The 18,066-nt window shown below is 38.7% G+C and overlaps 1 protein-coding gene across 7 annotated transcripts in view; it reads right to left on the bottom strand.

Annotated features, from left to right (window-relative positions):
• The window catches only part of Cabcoco1 (ciliary associated calcium binding coiled-coil 1), a 179,095-nt gene that overhangs the window by 49,430 nt on the left and 111,599 nt on the right, over window positions 1–18,066 (bottom strand). Inside the window, exon 6 of one of the 7 annotated variants that reach the window (XM_074078951.1) lies at window positions 27–99. The exons of 4 other annotated variants lie outside the window; for them this stretch is intronic. In XM_074078951.1, coding sequence (XP_073935052.1) covers window positions 61–99 — 39 coding nt within the window. In that variant the 3' untranslated portion in view covers window positions 27–60. Of the gene's footprint in view, window positions 1–26; window positions 100–4,529; window positions 4,806–4,828; window positions 11,712–18,066 lie in introns of those variants that run through there. 2 more of the 7 variants (XM_074078942.1, XM_074078947.1) reach the window with 2 other exon arrangements.

Below are 18,066 nucleotides of genomic sequence, written 5' to 3'. Positions count from 1 at the left end.
TAGTCAGGAGCTGGGGCAGAGAGTACCTGGTAGGCTAGAGTAGAGACCGTGAACATTACTTCAACTGTGATGGGAGGAGAAACTATCAGCATGTGATACCTGTTAAAAATGATATTTTCAATTAATATTCAAACAGCTGTGTAACTCATATCCAGTGTGTGCAGAGTGTGACATTAGGTTTCCAGGTTTAGGGATATCAAAATAAACTGAAGAGAGGGGCTCAAATTCTTTTCAAGGTGTGGGGAACAGTAGTCTTACCAATTAGCACCTAGTATTCATTAAATACTTAGAATGTGCCAGGCATAGTTCCATGCAGCAGCTCATGTAGGCCTCATACAATGCAAGTATGTCATCAATTATTATCCCTCATTTATAGATGAGGAAGTCGGGGCACAGAGAGACTTGCCACTATACAAATAACCTCTCAAATTTTGAAGAGGGCATAATGAAATTAATGTCTCCCCTTGAAGTTCAAGTACAGTCAGTGTGCAGAGCAAACATTACCCACGAAGAGGCATGACGCAGGCAAGAGATTGTAGGTATTATGGAGGCAGCCACTTACATATATGAGGGTGGGTGCATTGCCTCTTCTCACTGTGTTCAGTCTCCTCATTCATAACATGGGACTCACAGGGTAACCATCCCATATGATGTTTGTGAGGAAATTAAATGAGTGAGTGCACAGCAAATGCTTTTGCACAGAGCTGCTACAAGGCAAGTGACCAATGGTACACTTGCAAAGGGTTAGGGTACTCTTCATGAATTGGCTACCCTGGCTACCCTGGCCCTGGGTCTTAAGGCAGGAGGAGGACTTTGATAGCAAGTGAAGGCAGAGACTTGATTTTAGATTGATGGAGAATGTCTCTGGACATTGAGTCTTGAAAGTTTATGATAATGGCTGTAATACTGAACTTGTGGTGGGTAAAGATGTAGAAGTCAATTCTGTTAACTTGTGACATAGAGGAGACCTTGGCTGCCATCCCAAGCACAGCTTATTGGTCTGCTGGGGTTACTATAACAAGATACCCAAAACTGAGTGGCTTGTACAATGGGAACTTATTCTTATAATTTTGGAGGATGGAAGTCCATGATCAAGGTTTTGGCCAGCCTCTCTCCAGGACTTGCAGATGGCCACCTTCTCACTGTGTTCTCACGTGGTTGTTCCTTAGCTAGTATGTTCTCTATATTATAGGGAAACCAGAACTGTTGGATTAGGTTCAACCCATATGACCTCATTTTACCATGACTATTCTTTAAAGGCCCCATCTTCAAATATAGCCACATTCTGGAGTATGGGGGGGAGAGTAGGACTTCCATATATGGATTTTGTGGGGTCATAGTTCATCTAATAAGAAATGGGGGAATTTGATCCTTGTAGCATAGGGGGAGCCATGGGCTCATCTGTGCAGCAGTAGGAGAAGACTGAGACTGTCAGTGGTAATCTCATCTTCCTCCTCAGTGAAGAAAGGGTGGAGAGGGGGTGACAGATAAGACATGGCTGAGGCAGAATATGCAGAGCTTGCAGTGTGATTTCCCCAGCTCCTTGGAGCTACACACAAGTACACACAAAAACAAAAGAAATCTAGATTTGCCCCACCCTGGCCTCTTTTTGTGTCCCTATGGATGAGTCTACTTATAGCTCCTTAGTTTTCCCATCTGTTAAATGGGAAAAAGAAAACCAAGATCTCCTGGCTCCCCATGGGTTACAGTCACATGTTACTTTAGCACTGAGTCTCTGGTGTAAATGCAGACTGGTTTCCTTCCTCCTGCTAATAAAATACTGTCTTTCTATCCAAATGCAGTACTAACAAACTGGCATTTTCTGAGTGTCAGAAAGCCATTGGTTGGGTTTGAGCTATTCACTCACTTACGATCTGAGATTATTCTAAAAAGACTTTGCAGCTTGGTTTAATTGGGTAATTGGGATGTTTCCAGATGAAATTCAACTTGTATTTTTAAAAAATGCTTTGAAGAACTGGTTGCCATGGTGCTGTTCTCTGACAAGATCCCTTACTTTTCCCACTAAGCAACAATAATGGGCAGTGTTTATTGTAAGTCTCAGGTTACCCACCCGAGTATCCTTCTGGGTGGAAGAAGAAGGTGAATCTGAAAGAATTAGTGAAGTCCTTCCCCAGCAATCCTTGAGGGAGGGTGTGTCTCAGAAAGTAAGGAGGTTTGTCCTTTAAGGGTGGGAGGACTGAGGCCTAGCAGAGGTCCAGCTGGACTGAAGGGACTTCCCAGACCCCTTGCCTGTTGACGACTGGACGTTGAGGAAGAAACCATGGTGCATTTGCCATAGTAGGTGTAAACCAGGTGGCTGTTTCAGGACTTGAGAACTAATACTCTCATATTTGTTGGTAAACAGGTGTCTGGCAGGGAGAATTGCCTTTATTTTAAGACATCCCATGGTCTTAATAATTAATATGGATTTTTAAAATTGTATTAGTGTTTTACATTTGAGAAGGCCTTTGTTCTAATTCAAGTTTTCAAACCAGTGGACACAACTTTTACCCATCGTCCTTAAATTTCTTGTACTGGAGTGTTTATTACAAGAATGTGAAACATCTTTCCCAGATGCAGTATTTTGGCTTCATTAAAAGTTTTTCTAGTTCCTCTTTAGTCATGTCAATATTTACCTTGGACAATGCTTTGTATCCTTTTGTTTATAATTCCAGAATTCTCCAAGACAAACTGATTATTCATGACTCTCTGGCCTGAGTTATAATTTAAACATACCTTAAGTTTACGTTTTAAGAGTATGAATCCTCCAAACCATTTCCTCTACTTCTTCTCCTAGATTCATAATTTGAAATTGTCCATATTCACTTCACACCCTGTATTCTTTTCTGGTGTCTTCCAAGCATGTCTTTATTCTTAGAACATTAGCACACAAACTCATTCTTCCTTTTCTTTTAAAATCCCAGGGTTGCTCTCTATTGCCAAGGATGCTTTTAACACAGAATGATTACACACATGCTTTGAACACTTCCATTGTTTTCCTAGAGAGCTTACTCTTCCACACTGTTCACTCCTTTATACTGAATTTCTGATTGCTGATGCAAAGGACACACAACCCTTGTCTCAGCAGCCTAAAGATAACAGTTTAACCCTCCCAATGGGGACAAGGAGGCCTTAGTGGCCAAGCAGACATGAGAAGTTTAAGTGTGATTTTCCTGAAAGGCTCACTTATGCAGAACCAGTCATATTTCCTTAATCATGCAGAGTTTTACAAATCTATGTCCTTCTTTCAGTTCCCTATACATGCCTTACAGTTATACACTATTTTAAACTTACTGGGTATTTCACCTATGTTGTTACATTTGATTCTTCTAACAGTATTGGGAAGGAGACGCAGAGGACTCAAGTGACCTGCATAAGATCACAAAATGAGTCAAATTAATAAATTATTTCCCCTTGAGTTATTTATACTCATAAACTATTTGAATTCATATAAATCTCTCTGTTCCTTTACTGTACTATATCTTACTTCTTGATTTGGGATATTGCTTGTGCTTTTTCCTTTGCTTGAAATATCCCACTTCCTCCTTGGACTTAGCTAAACTCTTGCCCAATTTTCAAACATCAGCTTCAATTTCACTTTCTCTACATTCTCTGGTCTTCCAAGTATGGGTGACAAAATTTCTCTGTACTTTATAAAATACATAAACAAGTTTATTACCATGTCTGTCACCTAATGAAGATTTAACAGATATTAGTTATTACATCATTCTCAATTTTCTCTTTTACCATAACACCCCCCCCCACACACACATGCACATACATGCACACCATTGTATCCCCAGTACCTGGCTCTGCGGATATGCTCAATAAGTAGTTGTTGAATAAATCAATAATGTACATTGCATTTTCTGCTTAGTGTGGGTTTGGGTCCTTGAACTCAAGAATAAATGTTGGAGAAGGCGTCAAGAGGGTCCAGAGAATTGTGGGCATTTTCAAATCCAATCTATAGAATATCAGCTGGCTATTGGTAGCTAAAGTGGCTATTTATTGTCTGACTTTTCCCTTACTTCACCATGGTCTCCACACTTTTCCTTTAGGGAACTTGTCTCTTTCGCCACTTTGATCAGTGCTGTTCAGTGGGGTTGCCCATGCCGACTGGCCAGGAGTAGAGCAACTAAGCATATTCCATAGTACGTTGAGTAGAAAGCCTACAGATGGGCATACAACCCAAGATAGACTGATAAAAGTAATCTGGGGCTTCTGATGAAACTTAGCAGAGTGGATCTTCTTTTCTTTTGAGTGTTGGAAGCAACATATGCAAGCCTGCAGGTCCTTTGGGAACTTGTGGAGAAATCTATGAAGCCAACACAGGATGACCACCATCAAGAGATAGTGACAGAAGATATGGTGAAGGCATCATTTGAGAACCTGGATTCAGAAGGACCTGAAGCATGATACAACCCGAATTTCTAACTTTAGGAACTGATAGATCCCATTTCTTGATGCAACAAGTCACAAACAACTACTAGTGTTTTGACTAATTCAGTAGGAAAAAAAAATCATGTTGCTTTCATTTCTGACATTTGTGCTTTTTATTTCTTTCTGGCTTTGTTTTATGCTGATATATCTTCATATGTCTTTCACATCCATGAAATTTTTCTTGGATAGTTAACCATGAATACAGAAAGCAATCATGTGTTTGACTTATTTCCCCCCATTACATGTCACATGATAGGCTTTGCACGTGTCCTGGTGCATATCTGAGTTGAATACATATTTAGGATTTTCCTTTTGTGAATGGTGATGATTTTCCATAGGCTTCCAGTACTCCAACTGTTGGTCTCCTGGGGTTATGAAAGATAATGTTAGGGCAAAGCTCCTGAGCCTGTAGAATCAGATTTTAAAACTGAAGCTGTTTATGCTTTGTGCTCATATCTGGGAAGTCAAACCCTCTTTGGAGACAATGTTCTGCCCCAGTAGAGGGCTGGGAAATTGAAAGAAGTCATGAGTTTTTGGGTTTCATAGTAGGTAGACCTGGTCTCTCAGTGCTATGATGTCTCCATGCATGGGCCTTTTTGTCCTATGGACTGAATGATGGAAACCTCTCTCTCGTAAGCCCTCCACAGGGCCCATGAAGCTCCGTATGGTGATTTCCATAATCTATAAACTCATCAGTTGTTTTCTGTGCTTGACATGAAGAAGTTATTAAAGCAAAGAGGCAGAGGCTTCATTCAGAGAGATTCAGTCCTGTGTTTTGCTAATATGTGTTCCTGCCATCACTAATACATCACTGGGTAGGGAACAATGCATGCCCATTACTGGGATGACAGACATGTGCCACCATGTTCAGCTTTTTCCATTGAGATGGAGCCTCACAAACTTTTTTTGCCCAGGCTGACCTAGAGCTGTGACCCTCACAATCTCAGCCTCCCAAATAGCTAGGATTACAAGTGTGAGCCACTGCGCCTGGCCAGAATTTATTTTGCATATGACTCCCTAAGAAATTGTCTACAGATCTACATTCTTAGATTTCTAGAACAGCATCATCTTCATTATTAACATCATATTAATTTCTACCAGAACCATAACAGAAAAAAAGTTTTCTGCCTAGCTCTCAACCTGAAAATTCAATTAAACGGCATCCTCTAGACGGTACAGTTCAGTGACATTTAACTATGCATGTTCCTGGAAAGGCAAAATTAAATGAAACTGACATTTTGAGAACTGTATTTTGCACTGAAATAGAAATGTATTTTTCCTTGCTTATTTTGATAGTGTTTTACTGATAGGAAGTTTGGAGAGGTAGAAGGAGGCAAATATGGAGTTTTTCTTTTTTTTTTTTTCCTTGGCAGGACTGGGGTTTGAATTGGGGGCTCTGCACTTGCAAAGCAGGCACTTTACTACTTGAGTCCACCTCTAGTCCTAGTTTTTGTTTATTTTCAGTGAATATTTTCCCTGTACTCTATTGTTTCATTCAAAAATGGTGCTCAACAAAACTATATGATTGCTTTGGGATTTTATTGCTGCTTTCTCTCTTACTTCTGTAGGAGATCTCTGAATATGTAAGAGCTGCAACCACTGAGATTAATGTTGACTTCTGCATTGGAAGATTTTTCTTAACTTTATCCCAGAATTAGTGAGCATAGCTAACAGGTGTGCTGAGAGACCCATTCTGCGTGGTGACACACTCTTGCCAGTGAAATTGGCAGATAGTCTGTTTTGCAGAGGATTGCAGTGGAGTGGGGAAAACACCACTAGGAGTCTGGGTTCTGAGTATTTGAAGCTACACTCTTCCATTTTCTCCTGGTGTTGAGCATCTTGCCTCATAATTTTTTCCTCAACACTTTAATTAAGTAGGCAGCTTCTTCTGCCACTTCATATTTCTACTTAGTTGAAGTTCTTTTTCACTTCCAACATTTTTATTCCTGCCACTGGAAAGTTTGCCCACACTACTCTTGGATGAATGTTTGGGTGATATTCCTTAAGAAGTCTACAGCTTGATTCAATTTCCTGATAAAATTACAACTGGAAAACAGCAAAGTGAATAAAAAGCGACAAAAGGTGCTAACGGAGTGACAAAGGCAATCTTGTCCTAGTAGTGTTATTCAAACCAAGGTTAGGCAGAACACAGGTAGAGGATGTGCCTGTTCTAAGACATGTGTGGTATATTTTGTCTTTGTCTTTTGTTTCTATGCCTTGAATGACAAGGCATTTTTTGCGTATTATATGTTTCTTTTGGAACATATTCCTTTATGTTTAGGCTTTGTAGTATAAGAAACCTATGGGCAATAGATTTGTTAAGTATCTAGAAATCCAGAATATTGGGTTTTGTTTGTTTGTTTGTTTAAAATGTTCTTGAAGGAAATAAAAGTAAGCCTCCATTTGTTTCTAAGGAAAAAAAATAGTTCCTTTCCCTAAAGGCCTATTGGAAAGCTAATGGCCCTGGAGATAGGAATGGGATGTCTATGCGTATTCAATCACTCAAGCTTAGAATTTTATCCCTGAGATGCTTGGAATCCACTAGACTCCTTTCCTGGCATTAATTTTTAAATTCTACTTCTAAGAGACACTTTCTTATTTTGGAGTTGCTTTTGAAAGTCTCGAGATGGGCAATAATGACACTTTAATCAAAAAGTTCCAAGATACTGGAGCCATCTTTGTCACTGATTTCCAAAGTATGTTCTTGGGATTCCAATTCCATATGAAAAGTATGTGGGTAGGGAGCAAGCCCTAAGGAGTATTTTCAGGGATTCTTTATGCCTCACAGACACTTGGGGTATGTGACGCTGAGGGTCCTTTCTAGTTTCAGTATTACACAGTCATGTGGAAGTTCCTTTCTCTACAACTTCCCTTTCATGCGCAACTTATTTTGGCATGAGTTACATCCATGGTAGGGAACTCAATACAGCAAAGCATGTTATTTAGGGTTCCTATAGTTCTGTGAATTATTCCTTTTTAAGCAAACATCTGCCTCTGCCATCCCCTGTAACTCCTAGAGGGCTCCTCTTCACATGGTAGATCTTCAGTGCTGTCCAATATTTAAGTCTTTCTTTCAGGTGCACATCTCTAGGGTATGCAAATGCTTCATCATCTTGACCACCCCTGTCTGTAGAAGCTACAAATACTCAGGGTTTATGTTAGCAGATATAATGAAGAATAGAAAGCATTCAGGTCCACTCTCATTTGTGTGGTGGTGAGTAATAATAATAATAAAAGAAAGTGTTCAGGTCTAGTCTAAGTGTAGTATAGTACTCTAGAAGTGGTCTAACCAGTATAGGGGCTAAGGCAGCCCTTTTGAAGCCTTCTCATGCTCTTGTTTGTTGGAGAAACATTTGCCTATAGAACTGAAGTGATCTAAGATTATAGGCAATACCTAAGATTTTGTGTGTCTGCATGGATTTCCAAAGAACCATGTAGAATCAAATTTCTAAAATCTAAACAATGATCTCTAATCTGATACCATGTTTGGTTCCTCCTCTTGATTGTCATTTCTAAAAGCAAGACCCATGTCTTTCACATATCTCTGATGACTGCTTTTTGTCTACTACCTTCTTCCAAGTGGTAATCATTTTTCCTTCATAGGGTCTCCATCTCTTTCTGTCCCAGACCCTTTCCCAATTCTAATCCGACCTCTAGTTGATATAGGGTGTGTGTAAAACATTGGGTATGCCCATAGTGAATTATAAAATCTATGCACGGAAGAGAAGGTTGCTACCAAATAACTGGCTTTTTGATACTGCTAATCTGTACTTTTTTGATAATATATCCAAGTGGGGAAAAATTCATGTGATGAGAAGGAAATGGAGAATGAAGTTTTCCATCTTTTTGAAGGGCCTAATGTTGAGAGGACACTAGATGAACACATTCTCAAGCTGAGAAATCATCTACAAATTGTTAAAACTAAAGTTCCTTAGGCCATGGCTGTACTCAGAGGAGTCGGACAGAAATTCTGATAAAGAACTTTGATTTGTCACAGATTGTTTGAGTCTCAAATGAAATTTGGAAAGTTTCCCTGATATCACAGGCTGTTTCTTTTGGCTAATCGATTGGTTATGTTGTGCCTCATCTTCCTCTGTGCCCCCCACGACTGGGAACATATGTCAGATTCTCCCTTTGCCAGAGTAATTTGGAGGCTCATGACAATAAGACATCCTTTTTCTAAGTAACAGGAAGGGTGATCTGGGGAATGTTAATATAGCAGAGAATGGCAACAATTTACTCTTCTCTGAAAATATGTACAAAGTCTGATCAGTCCTTATCTGAGTAGCATCTACATAATTTTAAAGTAACCTATTGAAGGGAATAGGCCCAACTTCACTACCTTGTTCACATTTACATCTGGAACAACTGCCAGGGCCTCTTGGAGTCGATTTTGTTCAGTGCTGCAGGGCTGATTTGAAACTCAGGCAGAAAATGAAAGTGAGCAAATTTACCTCTGGCATTCAAAGAAATGCGCTTGGTCAAAGTGAGTATTTCTTCCCATGACTTATTTTCAAAAGAAGCATTGAATTCACTTTGTCATCTTTGCCTGCATCGGGCTCAATCGGCCCTTTTATGATTTTTAAAATATCCTATATAGCTGGGCTGGCATTTATTAGGCTTCAGCTATTCAATATTGCATTTCAATGTATAAAAGTCACTGTTCAATTGAATATTGAGTTTTCTAAGGAAGCAAACCTACAGAAAAGAAATTTGCAAGAATCTAAAATAAATGAGTTTGAGGAAGATCAAACTACCCTTTTGGCTGTTTCAAAGATCAAAAGATCTCTCTTTTATAGAAATCAGGAGCAGTTTGAATAGCTTCTTTCCTCTACTGTAAAGCTCCATTTTTTCACTATCATTGATAGTTTGGGACTGCACCATAATGGTATAAAAGGCCTTGTGGAAGAGAGTAGACGGTTTCATTCTCGAAAGGCATCGGGACTTCTGCACTTTTTAACAGATTTTTAATTTAACTTAGTCTGGAGCTCAGTAGAATGAGAAAGTGAAAATCTGTCCTCAGCTCCTTCAGGAGTTGTGGTGGCCTTGCTGGACACAAGGGTCTCCTGAGAGTTCTCTTTAAAGGCTTCTGTGTATCTTTGCTTCCACTGTAGAGATGGCTGGATCATACATAGGAACACCATCTTTGGGTTCACACTACACTACATTCTGCCTAACCTTAGGAAGTTACCTGATCTTTCTAGATCCCAGAAGCTTCCCTTGTAAAATGGGGATAATGATAGGTACTTTATTGGCTTATGTTTCTTCCATCTCAGGGCCTTTGCTCATGCTATTCATTCAATTGGGTAACGAATTAGGAAACCTAACTTACTCATCAATGTCCTAAACAAAACAAAATGTTTGTTGAGCAAATGAAATTCTAGTCCAGTACATTATAGCTGATTAAGAATTGGCAGTTCTGAACTGGAAGTGTGGTTCAAGTGGAGAGCACCTGCTTTGAAAAGCATGAAGCCCTGAGTTCAAATCCCAGTCACATCAAACAAGAAAAGAGACAGATTTAAGAACTGACAATCCCTCCTATTCCTCTGTAATGTGAGCTACTGGCAGTCAGGGTGAGCCTTGCCTCTCTATCCTAGGGATCTGGAGTTGAAGCTCTACAGAGGAACTGGCTGCAGGACTGTGGGTATGTATACACATGACCATTTTCAGTTCAACATTCTCTATCCAATCACTGTCTTTCCTGGCCTCCTACCCCAGAGTGCATTATTAACTTTTAGGGAATTGCTGAAATCCTTGTTCAACCCAGTGTACTGAGGAGGTTCTTCTGGTCTCACAGAGAGCTCCAGAGGAGAGGTCTACAGTGAGAGGTGAAAAGCCCTGGAGCAGGGTTGGGTGGAGTGGGAGAGTTGGAGATACCATTCCATCCAGCCTTACAAATTAAGTCAGCTGTTTCATGCTTTAAACATCACCACCACCACTATGGTCATCATCAATCACTAATGACAACTTCTTTAAAGTTTAAAAAAACCTTTGCCTTCCCATCTAAGAAAAAAAAAATTCCCCATCCACATTGTAGGCCATTCATGGTTGAATAGTCACCATTAGAATTATCTTGTTTTGAGTAAGGCACAAACTCATAAGAAGTTACTTTATTAGTTTAGTTACTTATTGTGAATGTTTATTAATTCATTTTATCTGAGAAGATGAAAGGCCAAATAGCAAGGCATTTGGTTGCCTAAGTGTGAAGTATTTAGTTATAGATAACAGAATTTGAGCTATTCTTGGCAAAGATAGGTTTCATTGGACAAATAAAGATCTTACAGTAATCGCTGAAAAGACTGGAGGGTTAGATTGTAGCCAAAACTTCTAAGAATCATAGTTCAGAATAACATCTCAGGCCTGGTCCACAGAGGCAGCTGCTGCCTCTGCCATGATCAAGGTGGTGAATAGGAGGTCATACCTATCACTGGCTACTTTTGAACTTCCCCAATAAAACAGATGCCCTTGACTTGTCTCTCAATAGCCATGGTGCTGGGGTCTGGACCATGAACCCTCAGTTTCAGCTTCCACATCTCTCTACACTGTGCTAGTAGAAGAACACACCTCTATGTCAGTGTCTACTTCTACCTTCTACCTCTCATGGGGGAATGCCTGCATGGCTGAACCTAGTCTTCACATGGAACAAAGCTGCAGAGAATTCTGGGAAATGAAGTTGTTAGATTTTCAGATTCTAGAGGACCACAGAGAAGCTCTGAAGAGCCTGGCATGGACTAGAGTAAACCAGTTTGTGGATTCTACCACAGAGGCTTCATGATTGGAGGGTCAGGAGAGCATATCTCAGGGAAAGATAAATGAAAAGGGGCTGGCAACAACCTTGATTGACCTTACAACTTTTCTAGAGCTGGAGATTAAGACAAGGCAATTTTGGAATACCACACCAGTGAGAAGTGACAGGTTTGTTTGGAAAGGTCGGTTTGAGGTCTGTGTGTAAACTTACCTAAATAAATGGTCTTTGTCTCCATGATCCTGACATTAATGGTGGAAGCCTTTGAGTTCTCTTCTTAGCAGAGGAAGAAAGGTTCCATTCCTCTTATGCCCTCTTGAAACTCACTACAATTGAGTGGTTTTCTTCAGGCAAGTGTCCATTTGACTTAGAAAAGGCCTCCTGACAATGGTTGGAAAGACAAGCTTCGGATGCCACTCAGAATATGCAACACTTTCATCTTCTAGGTAAGTTGCCATTTCCCCTTTTGAAGAGGCCAAAATAAGGATCTACAGTAGCTGGATTTTGATGGATCATAGAAGCCTGTCTGGATTTTGGAAGCCGGAAGTCAGCAGTACTCTTCTGCCATCATCTTTTAAACATTCAATTCAGCAAAACACCTTAAACTTTAATAAACATCTTCTGCTTTTAATAGTGTTGACTCCAAGCTAATAAAGCAAGGAGCAAATCAACTGAAGGTAAATTTCTCATTAACAATTTATTTAACTTTGTTGAGGAGAGCAATTCCAACTTCGGCTAATTGAGTTTGTAGCAAAAACAGGGATCCATTTTACTACCACCCTCAGGACCTTAATCAAACTCTGGGAAAGGTAAAGCAACTCTCATTAGCAGACAAAGAGCTTAACACCCAAGAAGGAATGGAAAGTGCCAGAACACTGTTAAATTCTAAAAAACTTCAACATGATTCTAATGCAGGGGCAGAGACTGGCATTTTGCATTGTTTCGAATTTTATTTGCCAATGGAAGAGCCCTTTTGACATGACGTAAAAGCTGGGGTCCTATAATAATTTGAAGATGTTGACTTTGGAATGTGGGTGATGTGTTCAATTTCTCCCCCTTTCCCTAAGATCTCTCTGTGGAATGTAGAAGAGACAGCTGGGTAACCTGTGGGAAGATGCCTTTTCCAGCTGATCCAAATCCTTTCCCTGTGGCTCCAAGAGGTAGGTATAATTTAGGAGTTTCATAATGAGGGGCTGAGTGAGACTGCCTAAAGTGACAGCCCTGTGGGCAGAGGGACATGTAGCATGTCTGTGATTGGGCAGTGATTGAATCTGAAGGGATTTAATAATTCTTCTTGAAATTCTCTGCTTTTCTACAGACTTTCTTCTGGAAGCCTGATTAAACGTGTATTATTTCTTCTTAAGTGATTTTACAGGTCGTTTATTTTGGATTTATGAACATCAATACATTTTAAAAAATATTAGCTAGCTGTACTGCTGGATACTTGTTCTCTAAATCATTAACTGTACTCTCTATCTGCATCAGATGATAAGAAATATTTCAAATATTACTTTGGTTTTTTGGACTTATGCATTTATTTAGGGAACAGGTATTTCAAAACACTAAGTATCACACATTGTGCTAGGTCCTAAAGATATTCTAATGAATAAGTAGGCTTTGGGTTTGATCCCTGTGCATTGAAAGAAGGACTTTCAAAAAGTGTGTTTGGTAACATCTATATTGTTGTGAAATTATGGGAATGAATTGGAATTTGAATTGACTTTCCTTTACATTCAGTTCTCCATCCACAGAGTCAAGGTCTGTGTAGGAGAGACACGAATAAGATATGGTTCTTTGAGGTTTTGACATTTGCTGGTTTGCAGTACTATTGAGTTAGAAAGAGAAGGTGAGTGGCAGGGGTTGGTTGGTATGAGAAAGAGGAAACTACCTCTTTTTCCCTCATTATCTTCTTCCAAGGTATCTGTCCTATAGGACTTGAAATGTTCTAATTGTTCCAAGTCTATAGCTCCAAAAGAGAAAATAACCACAGTGCTGGTAGAAATTCTTACATTACCTATTTTGGAAGCTACACTTTTGTGTCCAATTCACATGGTTGGGGTGTAGGTCATGGGACCAGTTGGAGCAGGAAAAGAGAGTATGGTTAAATAAATAATTTGAATCATGATGGCAAAGATAATCAAAAGGTTCAAAACAACCATCTGGAGCTATCATTAAACCAGAGGGTGAGACAAACAAAAAAAAATGTCATGAATGAGGTAGGAAGACAGGTAGGTCAAGGCAAGCAGTTTAGAAAGGACGCTGTGGGGAATATTGGGGGATGTGGAATTGGGTCTCTGTATTTATCTGAAGTCAAGTGTCTAAGTATTATGGGTGCAGAGTTGTCAGCTGAAGGGTTCTTGCTAGGGCCCCAGACACAGAGCCAACGGGAAGTATTGAGCTGTGCAGCAGCTAGAAGTCTCTTCCTTAGAACAACTTGTTCACTTCACATATGGCTTTGGGAAACCTGAATAAAGAATGTAGAAGAGCTAAGGATGTCACCTTTTCTCAGGAGAAAACCATTGTTAACCCAAAGCAGGGGAAAATTCAGCAGTGAAGATGAAGGTTAAGACTTTATGACCCCTCCCACCCACTCATTTGTCCCTCCCAATGACCCCAGGATTCAGAGAGTTAGGTAGAGAGAGGATGGTTTTCCTCACCTGACAGATGATGAACCTGAAGTCAGTGAGGAAATCAAGTTCAAGGTCATAGAATGAGATGGGCTCAGACTTAGGGCTTGAGTCCAAATCTTATTGTAGCTGCCATTCTCTTTTCATTACAATTTACTAGTATTCTAATGGTATGTCAATATAAGCAAGTGACAAAACAGAGCATTGCAAACACATTGACCCTTGAGGCATATGTGTAAGACTGAAGGCAAGTCTCTGTGATTCTTTTGGAGGCTTTGGCAATTCCTCTTGGATGTCTTGCCTTTTACCTTTCTGGCCCTGATGGGGGCACTGATAGAAATGTATCTTTGATCTTTGGCCCTATCTGCTTCCCTCAGCATTCAGATTGATATGCTATCTACGGTCACAGTCCTCAGGGTAAAGAAAATGGTGGAGAACCAGAAAACATTTTATTCAGTAAGATTTCACCCATTTACTTATTCAATAACCAAATTATCTTCCAGAAATAAATCAGAAAGTTTCACCATTCTATTTGCTTGCTTCAGTTAGGAAATCTGAGGGAAATGAGTTTAATTTGCCATTCCCATTTCTAATTAAAACTTTTAACATTTCAAGCTTTTTGACAGAAAAAAGAAAAGACAAGAAATATTGTGTGAAGTCAGCTTTGATGCTATACAATCCATGTGTGAGTGCTTGAGAGCAAGAAGGGTTAAAAAAGGAACAACAAAAAACCTGTTCAGTTTTGCTTGCTTAAAAAAAAACTCAAACCATCTCCAAATGTAGTTTAATCCATTTTCAGACCCTATACATTATGCATCAAGATTTTGTACAAAAGGAATTTGAGAGGAGCGTTCGCATCAAACCACTTCAGTGGATTAAATTTGCAGTTCAGCACATTAAACTCAAAAAGTGTACAGGACACTTTGAGAGCCCTGTCTCCTTCTTTTTTAATGTGTGGTTCTTACTTCAGGTAAATAGGTTTTTAAGAATGAGTGGATTCCAGCAGCTATGTTTAAGAAAAAAAATTAAGAAAGGATTTGGTCTACCTTCCACTTAGCTTAACAATGACCGTGAATATTAGAAGAAAAGAAAGTTGATTGAAGCAGTTCTTTAGATCCTAATGTTCTTTTCACCAAAGCTTCCCCCTTCAAGGGGGAGAAGCTACTGTGAAAAGGCATTCCCAAAGGAGCTCACACAGGTAGCCAGGTGAAAACTGGAAACCTCACCCTGCTTGACTGTAGAGTTATGTTCCCACTATGGTGGAATATCTGGATGGAAAGCTCAGAATCAATCATCCAAATGTCTTCACCTAATAAATGCCAAACAACATGGAGACCATATCTGAATGTTTGGAGGGCCAATGGCATCTTTATTTCCTGTTATTTAAATAATGGATTGTTTGGGTCTGGGAAACATCATATCTATTTCCTCTTTCCCCGGAGAACAGGCAACACTGAAGGAACACATTTTATGGCAATCAGGTTGAAGTCCTGGGCACCCAAAGAACAACCCAGTTATAAGCTGTTAAAGATGGAACGTTGTAAATTGACAGGCAGAGTCTGACCCCTAGATATCATTACTGTTATAAACTGTGGCCTGTCCAAATAAACGAAAGAGCACCTGAAATTTTCTATAATAACTTTTACTTTTTTAAGTGCCGAAAAGTTCCTACTGGTGTGGCTGGTTGCCTGGGCTATAGTGTTGTGTTGACAGCTTTGGTCCTTTTCTGGCAGCCGAAGGTCCAAACAGTGACCAATGAGAGGAGAGCATTCTACTCTGAAATTTCCATTTGGCTGGTGATTCGTTTTGAAATTCACATTTTATGAATGCTGTGAATCCAATGCAATGTAGTTGTTGAGGTGTCTACATTCAAATTGGATTCCATTAATTTTATGGCATGATTAAGTGCTTGAATCATAAGGACTTGGGACTGAATTTATGTGCCTTCTGAAAGCACTTTTAAAGACTGGCAGCTTCGATGAATATAATTTTATGCTTGGGATTGAGAGAACAAATCTAAAGGGATATGATCTCTAATATAATGAGGACCTGAGAACTCAATTTTGAGAAATGAGGTGAGTGGTCACTCTCACATGTAAAGTGAAGTTGCTATTCAGCATGCATATATTTTTTTTCCTTTGGAGGCCTTGAATGTTGTTGAAGGATTTAGTTGTCTGCCATGCGAATGGTTTGCAAACATTTAAGTACCTAAACAAGGCTGTGGAGTGGTTCAAGTGGTAGAGTGCTTGCCCAGTAAGCAGAAGGTTTTGAGTTCAATTCCCATTACTGCCAAGAAAGAAAGTAAAGGGAAGGAAAACATAAAGTATGTAAGCATTTATTGGGGTGCTTGTAAGAAATGTCAATTTCTGATCACTTCTACCTTGTGATTCTGAAAGACTGGTGTGGGATGCAGGCATCATAGACCTTCCTGGGAGCAACAATTATGTGGTTGATTTGCATTTGGAGAAGAGTGGTGCTTCATTCATGGCCTGCCTCACAGCTATGGTAAGAGAGCAAGACCCAGAACTGGACCTAGGCATATCTTTGTCCAGGGATCACTTTATCATCTACTTAGTTCATGCTCATCCAGTTGGATATTTATGACATGGAAATTATCAGTGGTGTGAAAGTTTCACATGTCATATTGGAAGAAAAGAGCATGGGGTGGCAGAAAGAGTGAGTGGCATATTGCAGTTTACCAAAAATCAGTTCTGACATCTCATTTGAAAATTCAAAGCACTCTTTTAACACAGAGGGGTTAAATGGGACGTGCATAATACTTCCCTTAATTGAGTCAGTTTTAGGCAGTTCCTGCATAGAAAGTGTGGAAAACATTTTTTATTTCTGCATTTTTCTCTTTATGGATTTCTTTGGACTGAAATACCCAAATTTAAATTTCAGTGCTTTTAAATTCAAGAATTGATTAAATTAAACACTTCATCATTGTTTCATCATTGTTGATAATTTGTAATTACTCTTTAATTTGTAAATTATTTGCTTAGATCCTTTGCAATATTTTCTATTGAGCTGGTGGTTTCTTTTATGCTGATTTTAAAGAGCTGTTTATATATACAATTATTAATTCCATCTTGCTGAAAGTATTTTTCTTAGTTTTTCTTGTCTTCTTTTATTTTCGTGGTGAATTTCCTTTACATGGAGAGGTTTTAAAAGTATTTTATAGAAAAAATTAAAATTCTTTGTTTGCCTGTTCTTTGGTGGTATTTCAATAGTTTTATTTGTTAAAGTTCTCTGTCTGCCACAAGATCAGGAAAATAATTACTCGTATTTTATTATAGCTGTTTAGTAGTCTTGGGTATATTCTATAAAATTTAGCATATAAAATATAAATATATAACTTACAAACATTATCCTCAAATAATAATTGTTCTAGCATCATTAATTACAGATTTCTTTCTCATTGGCTTATATGTGACTACTATTTATTGTATACATGAGAGTAGTGCTAAATATCTTTAGTGAATTTTTAATTTAATGGGTATATATTTTTATTTGATCCTTATAACAACACTGTAGTGTAATTATTTCTGTCTCAATTTTGCAGATGAACAGACTATGGCTTGGATAGCTCAAGTTGCATATTTATTAAGAGGCAGAGCTGAGAGGGAATCTCAGGATGGAGTGACTCCAATGTTTATAGACTCAGACCCTTAAATAAATTTTACCACAAAACAAATTCTTATTATAAAGCCATTTTGGTGCTCATTATTCTGATTTTCTAAATTGGTTTCTATTTTTGCAGCAATACTTACAAGTATTGTGGTTTTATAATATTTTTAATCTGAAGGCCTTTGTCCCTTATTATTCTTCAGCCTTTTCATCACTCCTCCCACTGACTCAATATTCATGTTGGCCTTAGACTAACATCAAGAGATACAAAAATACTTCCTGAGATTTTTTCCATGGAATTACATTTAAAATTTGACATCTTTACTATATTTAAACTTTACATCTAACAAAATGTCTTTTAAAAGAGTTTTATAATTTTCTTCAGACAGATTATTTACATTTCTTGTTATTGTCGTCATCTCAAGTATTTGGAATGTTTTGTTTCTTATTGTAAGAATTTTTTTTCCAGCATATTTTCTTACTATTAATTTATAGAAAAATTATTTTTTCATCTTACTTCTTACTGACTTTTTTAAAGAGTAGTTTTTCTCATGGGTTTTTAGTTAGGTATGCTTATAATCTATGAATAATAATGATTTCAGTTTTATGTTCATTATATTTCCAATT

This window comes from Castor canadensis, chromosome 7, assembly GCF_047511655.1.
Source record: "Castor canadensis chromosome 7, mCasCan1.hap1v2, whole genome shotgun sequence".
NCBI lineage: Eukaryota > Metazoa > Chordata > Mammalia > Rodentia > Castoridae > Castor > Castor canadensis.
The sequence above is the reverse complement of the archived record's forward strand: the minus strand, read 5'-3'. Positions and strand labels throughout refer to the sequence as shown.